At 31.5% G+C, this 17,589-nt stretch overlaps 2 protein-coding genes across 3 annotated transcripts in view; both read left to right on the plus strand.

Moving 5' to 3' along the window:
- The window catches only part of Mcm2 (DNA replication licensing factor Mcm2), a 76,600-nt gene that overhangs the window by 36,666 nt on the left and 22,345 nt on the right, over positions 1–17,589 (plus strand). For both annotated transcript variants that reach the window (XM_076506254.1, XM_076506253.1), the window contains exons 11-15: positions 12,021–12,114; positions 12,664–12,914; positions 13,215–13,379; positions 13,902–13,976; positions 17,064–17,153. In XM_076506254.1, the coding sequence (XP_076362369.1) occupies positions 12,021–12,114; positions 12,664–12,914; positions 13,215–13,379; positions 13,902–13,976; positions 17,064–17,153 (675 nt within the window). The remainder of the gene's footprint in view (positions 1–12,020; positions 12,115–12,663; positions 12,915–13,214; positions 13,380–13,901; positions 13,977–17,063; positions 17,154–17,589) is intronic.
- On the plus strand, positions 1,700–2,902 carry LOC143253067 (zinc finger protein 862-like). Its single transcript, XM_076506255.1, has 2 exons — positions 1,700–2,032; positions 2,247–2,902. The coding sequence occupies exons 1-2, from the start codon at positions 1,844–1,846 to the stop codon at positions 2,763–2,765; spliced, it is 708 nt and encodes a 235-aa protein (XP_076362370.1). The 5' UTR covers positions 1,700–1,843; the 3' UTR covers positions 2,766–2,902.

Genomic DNA, 17,589 nt, shown 5'->3' on the forward strand with positions numbered 1-17,589 from the left:
ACATCATTAACATAATCTAACCACTATACAGGACAAAAGAGTGCATGATATGGATTGCCCCTTTTGTTCTTTTTGTTATTATTATTATTGTTTCTCCAGTCTATAGCAAAGACAGGTGTAATTATTAAAATTAAATCTAGTCAGTATTGCTAAAGAGGTCATTACATGTTGTGTAGTGTAATTTTGAAGACATTTTTGTTTTTATAATTGTAGTGTAAACAATATTATTGTTACCCCTTTTAGCTAGTTTTCTTACATTTATCTGTGTTTGTTTAAAAAGTGTATGTACAGGGTGAAACCATGTTAGTAACTATAATAAATGTACGTTAGATGACTTTAACATATAGATGCTCAGTTTGTGTCTTTAGAGAGCCAACCTCTATAGTAAAGTAAAACAAAACAATATGCATAATATTAAATTTGTTACATGCATTAATAGAATAGTTACTTAACTGTATTGCAGTGGGTCACAAGTCAAAGGCCATGTCATTACATTTGATGACTTCCATTCAACATTTTAGTGAACTATTATTTTATGGATGTCAGTAAGTTTAGTATCAAATTGTAGATTATAATCCACATTTTAGTATTATATATTAGATAATTTCTTAATGTAAAATTCAATTTTGAAAGAACACCCCCAAAATATTAATTTTTTTTGTGTCACATGAGAGAGTTGGTTCGAATTATGTTTGTGATGTAGGTGTATGTGTATGTGCATTAGGATCTCAAATTACAGATACTAACAAGCTAGAATATTTTTTGTCTGTGTTGAGATATGATTTATGTACTGAATGAAATGCATCAGCATTTCACCATTTTTGAAAACATCTCTAAAACATGAAGGTACATGTATAGCATGTTACTTTGTTCACTTAAAGAGATTTGAATAACCAATCAAAAGCTTCAAATATCTCCCTAGTGGCTTTCTCAGCCAGTTTAAAATATAAGTAATAATTTCTAGGCTTCTGCTAGCCATTAGCCACATTGCCATAAGCAAAAGGAAACAGCCTGTGGCTAAAAAATCTAGTGTTGGTTTCACCACAGTGGCAAAAGATAATTTTTCAGTCTTGGATGGTTTTCCTTTATTTATTATGCTCAAGTTTTGGTCTTAACAGCTTTCATGGTTTTTATCGTCATCCATGCCATTAATGATGACAAATGACCAGAAGTGCCCCCCAGCAAGTTGAAGAAACAAGAAACATCTTTAAAAACTACCACTGACTGTAATCTATATTTTCTTTATTTATGTATTTTTATGATTTCAGGGATATGACAACTAACAAATTAAATTTTTAAAAAAATTATTACTCAGCTGTGCTAATGATTTCTTTTATTTTCATTTCTTATGCTACATGTTTGATTCTGCCCTTGGTACACAAACAGTAATCAGAGAAAACCTGACTTTTGTCAAACCAACATATGGTCTGTATCAAAGTGGAAATCCCAAGTTTCGTTCGACATGTGTTTGAATTGAGATCATGACAACTCTTAGATTAGATAAAGACGTCTAAACAGTTAGATATATCAAGTTTTTTTTCAAAAGAAGGTTGAAGCAACAACATCAACTGATGGTAGGAAACCCACTTCCAAAAGAAAAGACAGCTCTGAAGAAACTGTAGCTTGCAGCAGTGATCAGACTGTTGGTGTGAAAAATATATACTTGCAATTTTCACAGAGTTATTAAAGAAATTTGGTTTTCACAGTTTCCTTGGCTGGAACATGTTTCCCAACAAAATACATTTCATTGGATATTATGCAGGGACGACAAGAAGACAAATATTTATGCTACCACTGGGAAAACTGCTACTAAGCCTAACAAAGACAACTTGGTGAAGCATGCATGGTCAGAAGATCATTGCATTGCAGTAGCATCACAAGTTTTGAAGAAGGACATGTCAACTGCTGCTGTGAATGTGTATGGGGGTGTAAAGGTGGCATTCAGGCACAGATGGCCACATTACTTGTACAAGCAAAGGAAGCCATCCCAACTGTGAAGTTTCATTCCCTCCTTTCAATACAAGTATTCAATGTAAGAATATTCTTCATTCTAGTATTAATAAGATACTTCGTTTTCTACAGAATTTTCTTAAAACAAAAAGCAATTTGACAATTTTCTAAAAGTGAAACATTTTGAAAATATCTATCAAAAAATTAAGTAGCTAGCCAACTCTTCCAAATATCTTTGTTTATTACTTTAATTGGTGGTCTTATTTTAAAACACAAGTTCTTATATTTTTTAACAGGGAGTGACCTCTCTAAAGAAACTACAGACTCAGTCACAAAGTGGAACAGAGAGCTTCATATATACCCACAGCCAGTCTCTGGATGATATGTACAGTGCCCTAAATCATGTAGTTCAGGATGAAATGCAGACAGACTTTCGGTCATTGCCTTTCTCAATTTTTGCTCTTGAAACAGATGAAGCAACTGATACAGGAAACACCTCTATACCAATAATTTATATCGGGTATCTATCATCATTAGGTGAGGTTACAAGTCGATTCCTTGCTGTGCGTGAGCTGACCAACACTGGGGCTGATTCTATCTTCAACACAGTGTGCTCAGTCATGGCAGATCGAGGATTGTTTGATGTTGACTTTGTTGGACTTGCAACTGATGGTGCAAATGTCATGGTGGGAATAAAAACAGGTGTTGCTACAAAATTTAAGGAGGAATGCCCCTGGATAATAACAAGTCATTGTTTGGCACACAGATTACAGTTGGCAGTTGAAAACAGCAAACCAGGTGCTATACCTTGTTAAGTACATTTCAGTTTTGAACCAGTTTGCAAAAAAGCCTGAAATATTCTCCCAAGTTGTGTCAGGTTCTGGAAGAGAGCAAAGCATTGCATAGAGAGAAAAGCAACAAAATCAAGCAAGTGTTCTTCACACGATGGCACTCTTTTAATGATTCCATCCAAGCACTAGTCAACTGTATTGCATCTGTGATAAGCTGCCTGCAGGTCGTAGCAATGGAACGTAGTACTCCAGGCCGAGCCTTGCTACAAAGTATAGTCCAGCAAATGTCTTGTTACAGCTTTGTCATAATGACACATTTTTTGGCTGACGTTGTTGGCATTCTTGGACTTTTGTCAAAATCTCTGCAGAGAGCTGATTTATCTTATGATCAGGCTAAAGCAATTATTGATGGGTCAATTCTGTCGCTGGTACACATCCCTGGTCCTTACACACAGACTGCACTGAAGGAACTCCCATAAGCTCCTGATGCCAGTGGTTACACTTCTTACAGAGGCAATGACATCAAAGATACTGATAAACAACGTGAAAAGTACAGATCAGCTGCTAAGTAATTTGTTGAAGAGGCGGTCACAAGACTACAAGTAGCATTCCCAGACACTAACATCATGCCATTTTTTTCAATATTTAGCCTATGTCACTTCAGAGCAGTATCTGATGAGGATGATCTGAAGAAACTCATCCAGCACTTTTCTCCTTTCATCATTGAGGATGAGGCACTGACTGAATGGCTGCTACTAAGGAACATAATGGAACAGAATGCACACAAAAACAGAAACATGAAGAGCTTCTGCAAGGAATACATCCACCAGACCCATCAAACCTTTCCAAATCTGTCTCAGCTTGCAGCAATTGGATTAATAATTCCAGTTACATCTGTTGACTGTGAGCAGGGAATTAGTAGGTACAACAGCATCAAAACAGATGCCAGGAGCAGTCCGTCTGTGGCCAAGACAGAAATGTTACTGAACTTATCCATGAAGTCCAAACCATTAGATCATTTTAACTTCAACTCTGCATTCAGATACTGGGTCACTCACAAAGACAGATGTGGGTTCCATTCCCTGTTGAAGAAATGTGCTTCAGAACCTCAGGTGTCAACTTCTGCCACATCTTCTGTTGGGAATGATTTGGCTGAAGAACTGCCATTGGATTTATCTACTCACTAGTCATGCTACTGTATTCTAGTTTTAAGTTGTTTTTTTTCTGTGTTATTTTGAGAAATGTATCTTTTATTTTCCTCTATCATGTTTATTTTGTTTGTTTTGTTTTGTTTTTTTGGCAGGGAAGATTGCTGGGGAATAAAAAAAACTAGACAAAACTTAATGTCTTATAGATTTTCACATAATGACAACTATTTTTTACTGGATGGAACTGATGCATATTAAAAGTCACGCACCATGCAGTTTTTGGCGATCTAAAATTGTGGCTAAACAACTGTCACTGTGGCAAAAAGAAAATTACTTTGTTTAGCCACCTTGGCTAAGAGAGTTATTTTTCTAGTGGAAGCCCAGAATCCAAATACATATATAATAATTGAAATGTGACTGTAGTTTGCAAAATACTAGTCCACTAAAGCACAGCTTAGACAGGTCAATGTGTAAAGACTAAAGGTCAGTTTTGTATTATTGGTGATGGGTACATGGGTGTATGTGTGACATGTCAATGGAACTTCTGGTATTTAGGAGGGTTTAGAGATTATAAATATTTAATCTTTTGGGGACAAAGAATGATTTTCTTTAATTATAACATGAAAAATCATTTTGCACTTTGACTAGCAAGGAAAAAGACTATTTACAATAGTCAATTTTCATTAACCACACGATTGCTTGTACTCATTTAAAGTTTACAGATTTAATACTTCTAACTTTCTATATAGTGTGTATATCTTCACAAAGTTTAGCAGTCTTTTAGTTAATATTGTAAGTCTTTTGCACACAAAAAACATTTTTAGTGAAGTATTTTTAATGAAGTAAAAGGCTGGCATGGCAAGGTGGGTTAAGGAGCTTGACTCGTAATCTGAGGGTTGCGGGTTCGAATCTTTGTTGCACCAAACATGCTTGCCTTTTCAGCCATGGGTATGTTATAATGAGATGGTCAGTCCCACTATTTGTTGGTAAAAGAGTAGCCCAAGAGTTGGCAGTGGGTGGTGGTGGCTAGCTGCCTTTCCTCTAGTCTGCTAAATTAGGGATGACTACCACAGATAGCCCTTGTGTAGCTTTGCATGAAATTCAGAAACAAACAATAAACTGAAAGATTTGTCTATGAATATATTGAGTATTTGTTTTGAATAGTACATGTGCAAAGTAATTTTCATGTTAAGATTTAAAATACTTTACCTCATTTTAAAAATCTCAAATTTCCTTTGTATAATCTCTAAAACCTCCTGAATACATCTCAAGCATTTTCCAGTAAAACTTCATATTTTAACTGTTGTGTTCTTTACCCTAACTCGTTAAGAGGATTGGTCAATTTGACCAATCTCATAACCACCAAAAAGGAAAGAAAGAAAGAGATTAAATGAAAGAAAGAAATTTAAATTATACTTTATTCTTTCAAGAATGAGTTCAAAATGTAACATGAAAAAACTACATTTGTTTTGCCTAAGTAGCTTTAAGCTTGTAACAGTGTACACCTATTTATAATTGAATTTTGTTGTTTTATTGCCTCTTTAATTGCCATTTGAACTGTGTCTAACTACTGCCTGTGCCATTATCACTTGCAAGTGACTTGGAGCAGTGCAGCTCACCTAACACTACTGAATTACATTACCTATGTGCTGCTTGCTTTTGTGCTTTGCAAAGCATTTTTAATATATTATTCATTTAATCTAATTTTAACTAACCTAAAATATTCCTATTTTTCATTTTAGTTAATTTTTTTGATAATACATAAAGAATAAACATGGAATAAAGTACTTACCCAGTTTTTGCTATTGATCGTTGAGGACGTTTAAACTTACTTTTTTATACTGTTGGTAGTAATACACTAAATTTTCATTTAATTACGTAATTAGAATAATAAAATATAAAAACAGACAATTTCCTCTTATGATTGCAGTTATTCTGACTTTGTAACTATAAGAGCCTTTACAAAATCATCTAAGCTAGCTATTGTGATTCCTGTGAAAACCAGAGTTGTATTTTAAATTCACATTTCTCTCAGAACATAATGTAGTGCAATACATCATTTAATAAAAGAAAACCTTGATTTTTCTATTGGTTATAGGTTATATATAATTAAACATAAGAGAGAACTATTAACATATTCTGAAAGAGAGGATGTGTCAGGTGGGTTTGTGGAAGGAGGATTTTCTGTTTAATCTCTGTAATGAAACAAAATTGAAGGCTATAAAAATTGTGGTTTGTCTGAGCAATGATGATTTTATAGTGAATTATTTATGTTTAATTTCTTATTCTTTAATGTGAATACTAGCCAATTTTCATTGTATGTACATGCATGTATAAAACTTTTGCAGTTAAAAAACATAGTCTGTGTAACATTGCAGTATACTTGGTTACTCTTTCAAACTTAGAGTTTACACTCTTCATATAGCCACATGATATAAATATACTAGCTGTATATATTTTACAAGCATATACATAATGTGATTGGAACATGCATCATAGTGGTAATGTTACAGCAGTGATATCAGGAGTAACAGTCATCTAGTCTGCATGAAGCAAGTCCAAAGGTTGTCATTGTTTCTCAATAGTACATGATACAAAAACTATTTTATTAAAGTGAACTGTTTCAAAAAGAATAATATTGTTATTTTACACATTTATATTCATGATGGACATAAAAAAAATAAACAAGATTGTTAATAATTATTATTTAGAAAGGGGGAAATAGGAATTGTAAAAGAAATACAGAAATAAGACAGCTAGCTTAAAGTTTATATTGTAGTTGCAAAAAGTTAACACATAAGCTTGAAGTTTGAGACAAAAGATAAAAAAAATTTGGAATTTAAAAATTGCTAATAGGGATAGTAAGTAAAGTTGGAGATTCTGTAGGCATTATTTACTCAAGCCACAAATCCTTAATTTTCACCATCAAATATAATTTTAGCTAATGGCATGGAGTCAAAATAGGAATTTGTAGTTTGTGTCAAAAAGAATAGATTTTTTTGTGTATTGTTAGTATAGAGTTTGTTGACATAAGTTATGGGATGGGTAGTATTCTGAGAAATACGAATGAATTTGGTTTTTTTTTAAGAATAGAAGTAATTTTTTCCAGTTAACATTTTGGCTCCTGTATTTAAAGCTGATTTAATTTATCTTAAACCTGCTTTCATTTAGACAAAATAAAAAAAAAGACATGACAGGAGCATTCTTGGAAAAGGCAGGATACATTATTCCTTTTTCAGAACATTCATTATGATAGCTTGCTAAAATTTGTTGGAATTCTTTTGATGAATTTATGTTTTAATTATTATTAATAGTAATGTATGAGGCATTCACACTCTATTATTTGTTTTTTAAGTTCATTAGCCAGACAAAGGATGTTGTATAGTATCAAATGTCAGGGAGAACTATTGACAGTTTGTGAGAGAGAGAGAGGATGTGATGTGGGTGTTGCAAGAGTGTATGATATTCTGATTTATGATGGTTCTGTAAACAAGTAAAGTTAATGGCTGTAAAAAAATCAAGCTTTGACTGAGTAATATGTTATAATAAGTAATTTAGGTTATACTTTTCATAGAGGTGCTAAATTAAAAAAGAGTGGGGATTTGTTTTGATTTTTAACCCTTTTGACATTGGCACTTGCAATCTGTGGGGGGCTGAATAGGAATTTCACTTGAGTAACAATACATATCGTAACTCTGAGGTTTCTTAATATAGCTTCAGGAAAACAGTAAGATTTTGAAACAGTTTTACCACTTCTTATATAGTGCTGTCTCCTACTGGTACAGTGATAAGTCTACGGATTTACAATACTAAAATCAGGGGTTCAATTCCCCTCAGTGGACTCGAAAGATAGCCCAATATGGCTTTGCTAAATGAAAAAACATGCACGCATATACAGTGCTTGCTATCTTGATTCTTGTTTACACTCTAAGCATTGCTAAAAAATGTTTGCTGCCAGAGCACGAGTCTTCATACTCCATCAGTTTTGTGTCATTTCTGAATATGTACATATGTTACTACTTTGCACCAATAGTATTGCACCATCTATACTGGCACAGGTAGCTCTAATTTTTTTCTAATCAATTCTCATTTTCTCTGTTGGCACACTGCTGTTTAGATGAGCCCCCAGGGAATTGTTTGATATATTCGACTGGCAATTTCTTCTTTTCATAGGATAGTGTTCTGAGAAAGAATATAAACAATGAGTTGACACTTTGAACTCTTTTTTTTCTGGCATCTTCCACTCATTGAGCAATTTTGTTATACTCTTCAGCAATTAATTCTTCCTAGAGGATATTTGGGAAGGTTTTCTACCTATACACCTGATTGATATACCAATAGTAGGCCAAGTTAGATGCTCTTTGTGTGACTTTGCACTTACTTACACACAGGAGATTACATATTTCATGTCATCAGTGCTCAGATATTGATAAGCTTGTTATTTGTCATCTAAATTACTTTAGATTAGTTGTAAGTTAGATTTTGATTATTACTTTATATGTAAGTGTATTTAATCATTTTGCATGTTTATTAATATGACATATATTGTAGACTTGGCACATTTTGAGGTGTTGTTAGTTCATTATTAATAAATAAGTAACATAGGTATTTTTAGAATTTTATTAAAAGGCAGAAGATTGGTGGGTTCTTGCACCCTACCTGATGACTGAATTTCTGTCATGCATGGAATATTCAGTGCCTGTCCAATGAAAGTGGTTTTCTCCAGGCACTCCAGTTTCCTCTACATCTAGATTTCTTAGCCATTGGATATATATAGATTCCTTGACACTGTGGTCCTGAAAGGATTTCTTTTTCTTATTCCATGTTCTCCTTTCTCTCCACCCCCTGTCACCCCAATCTCTATAATACTCTCACCTATTCACATTTTCTCACCCTATCTAGCTACCCTCACCCCTCTTTTTCTTAATCTCAATCTTTTTCTGTCACAGCATTACAAGGTTCACTGCAGCCTGAATCTCTCTGCTCAAATGTTGGATGCTGCTGCCATCAAGCCATCCAACTTCAACATTCATGGTTTTTGCAGGCCATATATGCACTCCATGTGCTGGCACTTCCTGAATTTCTTTCACAGCTCTTCCCAACCCACATGACTTACTTTAAGCTCACCTGAAGCTAAATCATTATCATTATTACTTTTGTAATCTCCAACAGCTAAACGCATGTAGCATTGACGAGAAACAAAAGTTTCTTACCACCCCAGATTGTTTTTGGGCCCCTCTGGAGCCTGTGAAATTTAAAACCTAAATTACTGCCAAGCCAATTAGGATCGTGTGTCAGTTTCTTATCATTACTGCAAGTATCATATAATTTGTTGTCCTATTTGAATTTTTTTTCCATGTCATTGTTCATTTGTGTGCCTTCTTATCTCCATTTTCAACAGTGTAAGACGTAATTACATGTCTTTTGTCTCTGTCAATTTGAAGAAATTGTAGGTTAGATATTGTTTATGAATGTGCTTTGTAGGTAATTGTTCTCACTTTACACATTCATTATTACTACATTCTTTATGGACTAGGTACATACAGATGATTGAACAATTCTATATTTATAAATACCTTGTTAACTAAGTATGCTTAAATAGTTTGTATCTTTAGATATCATTACTGCTTGTAACATCAAATTGTTCTATTTGAATACATTTTTTCTTTCATCATTTTCATCACTTTAGGGTTTAAATGTCCTTTGTCATCTGGGTTACTTTTGATGACTTGTAACTTAGATATTGGTTATTAACCTGTTGACTGTCAAGTATTTCAGCTGCTAAAATACAACTCTAATGCTTCTTCATTTTGTAACTTTTTTTGTGACACCATTTTGGATTGAAAGTGAAACAATTTGCAAGTTGGTCAAATGCATGTATGGTGCTGACATCTAGCGTTGAAGTTAGGTATTATTGAGAACGAATTAACTCGTCTGTGGCACTTTGTTACCGATCGGCTTGGACGAGTTATCTCGTTTATGGTACTGAACAGGTTAATATATTTTCAAGGTAATTTTTGTCAGCACATTCATTATTGTTAGGTATTTGTGGACTGATGGTTTGTTTATTTAGTATTTACCAGTTCTTTGTTAACTGGGTACTTTTCAATAGATTATACATTAAATATCATTACTACTAGTAATATACCATTTAATGTTCAATCTGAATATTTTATTTTGTAAGTCCTAACTATGTTCCTTAACAAACTATTTTGTTTTTCTATTTTTGTCATTGTGGGACTTGAAATATTTGGTTTGTTTGTTTTCCATTCATAAAGCTTGACTTTGGTTCCATTTCCTATGTTTGTGATTATAGAAACCTTAACTTCTCTTTGTAATCTAGATTACAGTGTTCCTCTGCACAGTGCCAATTTCATTGATACTTGTTTATTGCTTTAAGTCAAGTTTTTTACTTTAGGGCCCTACCATTTGGACTAGTCTCAGTTATCTTGAGTGTTTTATTGGGAGTATAGATTTATCCACTCAATGAGTCTTTGGACTCTTCCTTTCAGGGATAGTTGATTCCTGCTTGCTTCTTCTCATTCACAGACAAAAGACCATACTCATCTGTTGTTACAGGATACAGAATGGGTAGGATTCCTGATATCAGGCAGAAAGTCTGATTCTGCTTTCTAACCTCATTCTGACATGGGCTACTATTTTTCGTATATAGCATGTGGGTCATGTGACAACAGAACTAAAGTTTTAAGTACTTTGGTTAAATGTTTCTTTTGAAATAAAGGAGATAAAACTTAAGTAACATAACTTTGAATATAATCTACATTATAATGTTAATTTTATTGATGTGCATTGACAGTAGAGCTGTTTAATAAAAATTTTAATGTAACTTAGTGACTTATGGAGAAAAGTGTTTGAAGAGCTACCTGTGATTAAAGGATTAAATATTTCATGATAAACTTCAAAGTTTAAAACATATGCGATATTAAAACTTAATTTATTAATTATGTTTTGATGCTAATTTTATTCTTATACATTGATAACAGTTTTAATTAAATTTTGAATGTAATCCTGTAAAAATATTTTGACATGCATACTTTTACCTATGTGTTGTGAAATGGTTAACAACAATCAAACAAAACTAACTAGCTTATATATATTCTACATTTTAGCTGCTAATTTGCTGATGATTTCAACTAGTATTGACTGCAATTGGTAGCTTTATTAATTTGTTAGTTTTTCTGGATGAGGACAATTTTGTGTGTGGTATGTATCTTACCATTGAGGAAGTCTTACAAGGTGCACCACATAAGATTATCATTTGCATACAAATGAATAGAAAATTGACAATAACAGATAAAATCTGCATTTAATGTTTAATGGATGTTTAAGAGAAATCTTTCAGAAATCTGTTTTGATACCTTTATTGTTTATGTCAGTAAATTAGCTATAATTAGTAATAATGATAACTTTTTTATAAGCAGCAAAGTAACTGTTTATGATATTAGATAATAAATTGTTTAAAAATGTTTCAACCTCAACATATACTAGGGCTAACTTATACTTCTTAGAATGGGTATGTGATATTGCAAGGAAATGGCAATACTTACTTTTATATTTAAGTATATTTGATTTTTCATAATGTACTAGAATTTCAAAATGTTTTTAAATGTGGTAGTAAATACTACTGGTACATGTTTTTGATGAAAATTGTGTAGAAAGTTTGGAGTTACAAAATTATGTATATTTTGGTTTTGAAAACCTTTATTGCAAGTTGTCTTACAAGAACCAATATTTTAAATAACATATTTTATAAAATATCTTATGTAATGTGAATAATTCATAAAAAAAAAAAAATTCTTCACTAGAAAATTCTCAATTATAGTATCTCCAGGTCTATGATTATTCAAAAAGTTCAGTATTAAAATTGTCATTTATTTACTTTATTGCTTTCATTTGTTTTAATTATCAATATTTCAAACTTGCGAAATGTGTGTTAATATATAATATGTAAACACACACACACACAAAAAAAGAATTTAGTTGCTTTTACCAAATAATTAATTGGGCAAAGAAGTAGTGAAATACAAACATACTTGTTTCGTATGTTTAGGTTTCTGTTATTTTTAAAGTATTTTAATAAGTAATGAAGTGGTAATAATATATTTTGTAGATTGTACAAAGCATAGCACCTTCTATCTTTGGCCACGAAGATATTAAACGAGGAATTGCTTTGGCATTGTTTGGTGGTGAAACCAAAAATCCAGGTAATGTTTCATAATATATTCATGATGATGAGAAACCCACTTGAAATAAAAATGTATCTCAGGATGACTGTTTTGGTCATTAATACTTTTACCAAAATAAAGCAGGGAACAATGTTAACCTGATGATGATCTAAGAAGGTCAAAATGTTGTTCTCTGCTTTGTTTTGGTAAAAGTGGTAATACCATACCAGCCATCTTGATATACGATATAATGCTATGTTTTGAAATATACAATTTTTAAAGTGTACTCTATGTTCTTTTATTTTTTGTTCTTTTATAGTGATAATACAACATTTCATTTGCTTTAGAATTATCTTGGTGTTTTTGTTTTGTTCCTGCAAACAAAAGATATATAACTTTGGTTTAGAACTGTAGATAAAACCACACCAAAGACCTTTGTGAAATAACTTTATCTTTTAGGTACTTTAAGAATTCAGAATATTGCTTTTCCTTATCCAAAACACAGAGTAAAGATTTGTCACTTTTTTATGTATTTAAGATTCATTTATTCTATTTCAATTAACAGTCTCTCTTCACTTTTGTCTTTAGGTCAAAAACACAAAGTAAGAGGTGATATTAATGTTCTTCTGTGTGGAGATCCTGGAACAGCAAAATCTCAATTTTTGAAATATGTTGAGAAGATTGCTCCCCGAGCAGTTTTTACTACTGGTCAGGGAGCATCAGCTGTTGGTTTAACTGCATATGTCCAAAAAAGTCCAGTAACTAGAGAATGGACATTAGAAGCTGGAGCACTTGTACTGGCTGATCGAGGTGTTTGTCTAATAGATGAGTTTGACAAGGTAACAAGCCTTACTATTCTGTGAAGAAACCTGAGTAGTATGACAAAATTGCATATTTACCCTGAATGAAACAACAGTTTTGAAAGTAGCTTTTTTTATTCACAGCAAAATCTTGTTTAAAAATTATCATACACAAAAATAAATTTCGAAACCAAAAGAATGAAACAAGATTTTACTATTTTAGATAGTTTATGTAATGAGTATACTTTAATTTGCACAAATGTTTATTAAATCCATGATTATATTTTCAAGATTTGTTAACAAACAAAAAGAGTAAGTGAAGGATAATTATCCTAATAGATGAATGATCAAGATCGAACTAGTATTCATGAAGCTATGGAACAACAGACTATTTCCATTTCCAAAGCAGGAATTGTGACTTCACTTCAAGCTCGATGTGCTGTTATTGCTGCTGCTAATCCAATTGGTGGGCGCTATGATTCATCCCTTACTTTTTCTGAAAATGTAAGTATAAAAAGTTTTCAAGCTGTAGAGAGTGTATATTTAGTAAGTAATAGCACAAAACTGAGAGGTTCTTGTTTTGTCTTCAGTGATTATTTAGAAGTTTTCTTTTATGGTTTTGATACTAACTGAAAACTTGTTTTATTTAATTGTTACATATCCTAAATTCAAAAAGTACTTTCTACATGTTCTCTTCATGTATCATATGTCTTATGTTTATTTTGCCATATTCTTACAATGTACTGGTCTCGGTAGCAGTTTTTGAAAATATTTAGTGGATGTAGTCAACTTGCAACAACTTAGAATGGAATACTTTACTTCCACAACAGTTTCTTGCAATTTTAATTTTGAACCACACAAACAATTGAGGAACATAATTTGGTTTTTATAGTAGAATTTTCTTTAAATCAGTATCATTTCTTATTCAGTGACCAGTTTATAGCAATAGAATAACATTTTCAAATGTACTTAAATTATAGATTTAAAATAATACAATGAGGTTTTTATTTCATATTTCTTGTACAGGTAGATCTTTCTGAACCCATTCTCTCACGATTTGATATTCTGTGTGTTGTTAGAGACCAGGTGGACCCTGTGCAGGTATATGTTTGTGTTTCTTTAAGGCATTTGTTTTAACTTGTATTTTTAAATCTTTAGTTTTAGTTTTCATATTATACAGCAACTTTTACATTAAAAAATATATATATAAATCATTTTCTTTGTGTAAGTCTTGTAGGAATAATTGGTTTGTAATAGGAAAATGTATGGTTTATGTAGAAATTTGTAAAACATTGACCTGCTTTCAAAGGTCTAATACACACACACATTTCTAACTTTTGTAATCCTACATGCACAAGGCTAGATTATTGGACCAAGCCAGTACTGGAAAAGTAGTTTTTCACAATAAATTTGACAGTTCTAACTTAATGTAATTTCACAAAATTTGTTAAATGTTTAATACACATTACAGGTATATTGTACAAAAAAAAAGAAAAAAAAAAGTCAGGATTTGTATTGAAATTATTTATACTTAAAATTTGTATCTAAATTTACTTTAGTAAGTTCTAACTAAAAATGTTACCATTATGTATGTATACAAGGTTATTTCTGCATTAAGAATACAAATACTTCACTTTATAGTTGTCATTTCATGTACATAATTCCTAGAACCTCTGATATGAGTATTTTATAAGTTTTTGATCCTAATAAGCTGTTAATTGTATTATTTTTGGTAAAAAGATATATTAACAAATCAAAAATATTCATAGAAAATAAATTTACTTCACGATCGAGGTCTTTTTGCTTTCAGAAGCTGTTGTTCATTAATGCAGACTCTATTTATTTGATTGTCGAAGAATTATTCATATGGCTTTTGGATATGCATTTTTAAACACAAAGAATAATTTAAGCAGTAAAACAATGCTTTAAGCTACTGTAATTTATCGGGCTTTATAACTTACCTATAGAACATTTAAAGAAATATCATTACTTACATAAGCATCTTTTTCCTTCATTCAGTAAAACCTATTTAAGAAATGGTGCATACTTCCTGTGGTTAAGCAGTAAGCTTGTAGGCTTATAACTCTAAAAAACTAGGTTCTAATGTCTATAGTGAGCACAGCTGATCTATTGTGCAGTTTTTCATTAAAAAAAAAAGGGGGGATGACACCTTTTACAGAATAAATTAATATAAAGATTCATAATCACATAGTTTACAAAATGGCTATTCTGTTGGTTATAAACATTTACCTTTAACAGAGAAGCATGAGTTAATAAACATGAACTGATAAGAGCTTCTTTGGTGAGTGCAACAAGTTTAATGATATTTTAGCAAATAAGGAAGTGGGAGGCTCTTATTTTAAATTCTGGCCTTTCAATATCTGTATTTGGTCTGTCTAATTGATAAACATTCTGAAACCTACAAAAAGGAAAAAAGAAAACCTAAAGTGGAGTATTCAGAAGCATTGCATAACAGATAGAAGTGAAGCTTGAGATTTATTTTAAATTAGCTAGAATATCTGTTCATTGGACAGATGAATTTAAAACTTGTTTGTAACAATTGTTTGTTTTTGAATTTAGCTCAAAGCTACGTGAGTGCTGTTTACACTAAACTTCCCTAATTTAGCAGTATAAGACTATAGGGAAGGCAGCTAGTCATCACCACCCGTTGCCAACTCTTGGACTACTCTTTTACCAGTGAATAGTAGGATTGACTATAACATTACAATGCCCCTATGGCTGAAAGGGTGAGCATGTTTAGGGTGATGGGGATTTGAACCCGCTACCCTCAGATTACGAGTTGAGTGTACTAACCACCTGGCTATGCTGATCCTATTTATAACAAAGGATAGGGAATTGTACTTCTGTTTTTTTGTTGTTTTTTTTTGCTAAACATAATAAACATTAAAATTGCAATAAAAAATACATAAAGGTACCAATACTGAAGAGAAAGACATACTATTTTCAAGAATTCTAATAATACTGTTATGTAGCTCATTCTAATGCTAAGGGATATGCAACATCGTTGTTGTTTTTGTAATCCTTCCTCATGTCATCCTGCATAGCTGTGTTGAAATTATTTCTTATCGATTGAGAAATGTATAAGGAACAGATACACATGCTCATATTAATGTTTATTTATAGTCATTGAAAAAACAGAACTTATATAGTACTTGTATAAAAGCCCATCAGAAATGATGGGAAACTGTTACTGAACAATTAAGGAAAATTATAGAAATAAACTAAATAAAACTTGTTTGTTCCTCCACAATGCACGTACTCTTTACTTATTTTATCAGTCTCAAAATAATATTTAGTCACCATCTTTTTAGTAAAAATTGTAAAAAACATTATTGAGAACAAAAGTATGTATGCACTCTGAAAGAAACTAAAATGGCATTCTTGAGCCTCTTTATTGTATTCTAGATCAGGAGGTGGAAAACATGGTGTAAATGTTCCACCAAAAATTTTCAACTTTTTTTTTTAAATGCCCAAAGGATAAAAGATATTTGGTAGTACTAAATATTTATTTTTCTTCATGTTTTAAGACCAAGTAGATAATATATGTGTTAAAATATAAAAAACAGTATTTATTAATTGACATGTATTCACCACTTAAAATTTTTAAATGCTAACTCTATTTTAAGCATTAGGTTTAATAAATAAGCATAATGTAATGCCTAGCTGTAATACTATGTGGTAAATTTTATTTTGCTTTTGGCTACAATTCAAGGTCATAAATTTTCTTTACTAAACTATATGACTAAAGTTATAAAATAATAAAGAATTAAAAACAAAACCAAATTAATGTGAAATTTGAGCATTTATCATAAACATCATAGTTTGGCTAAGAACAATCAGATAACATTTCTGTTTCTAAGTAATGTTGTATATTGTTGAGCATTGCCAAAAAGGGATCATGAAAATATTCTCAACAGAGTGATAAAGGGAATAAGCTTTTTGTAGATAGTAATTTTACTTTCAATTATAAACTGTGTTTCAGTGTCAGTCTTAATGATATTTATTGATGATAAAGTTTCATTAAGTTTTGGCACATGCATGCTGATCATCACCCATGCACATAGGGTTAATTTGTTCAATATCATGAATTACCTGCATTAATTTCATTGATTATTTTAAAGTGTAGTGAACATTGTGGGTAATTGATAGATGACATTTGTTTGATAGGATGAGCACTTAGCTAGATTTGTGGTTCAGAGCCACATTCGCCATCATCCAACAAATCAGTTAGAAGAAGGAGCTGAAATTACTAAAGCAGTAAGTTAGCTCAGATTTTTAACATGAAATAAAAACAATTTTATATAATTGTTAAGTATTTATTATTCAGTAGGTACAACATAAATATTGATGTAACTACATAACTTAGTTACAACAAGTTGTTGATATAAAACTTAATAAATATGTAATTTTTTATTTTGAATATAATTTATTGAAGGCATCTTACAAGAAAATAAACTTTTATTGTTAGATTTTGCATTTCGTTTTTTAAATAGATGTGTTTGTAAGAAAAATTAATGATTTTATCATTTCAGTTAGGGTTCAACAGTCATGTTTTTAAGTTTGCCTATTTTTTAAGAACCTTTCACTAATTCTTTAATAATTGAAATGCAGTTAAGAAAAGTTTCAAAAACTAACATTTTCAGGTTATTTGACTGTCATAATTGTAGTTGGAAATTAGTATGTACTATTTAAT

Source organism: Tachypleus tridentatus, chromosome 6 (assembly GCF_004210375.1).
Source record: "Tachypleus tridentatus isolate NWPU-2018 chromosome 6, ASM421037v1, whole genome shotgun sequence".
In the NCBI taxonomy this organism is placed as follows: domain Eukaryota; kingdom Metazoa; phylum Arthropoda; class Merostomata; order Xiphosura; family Limulidae; genus Tachypleus; species Tachypleus tridentatus.

What these genes read in the sequence shown, in the direction of transcription:
- LOC143253067 (XM_076506255.1), top strand. Translation starts at nt 1,844, where the DNA reads ATGGTCAGAAGATCATTGCATTGCAGTAGCATCACAAGTTTTGAAGAA. An exon ending in TTTCAATACAAGTATTCAAT is followed by an intron (nt 2,033 to 2,246) that starts GTAAGAATATTC and finishes ATTTTTTAACAG; the next exon opens with GGAGTGACCTCTCTAAAGAA.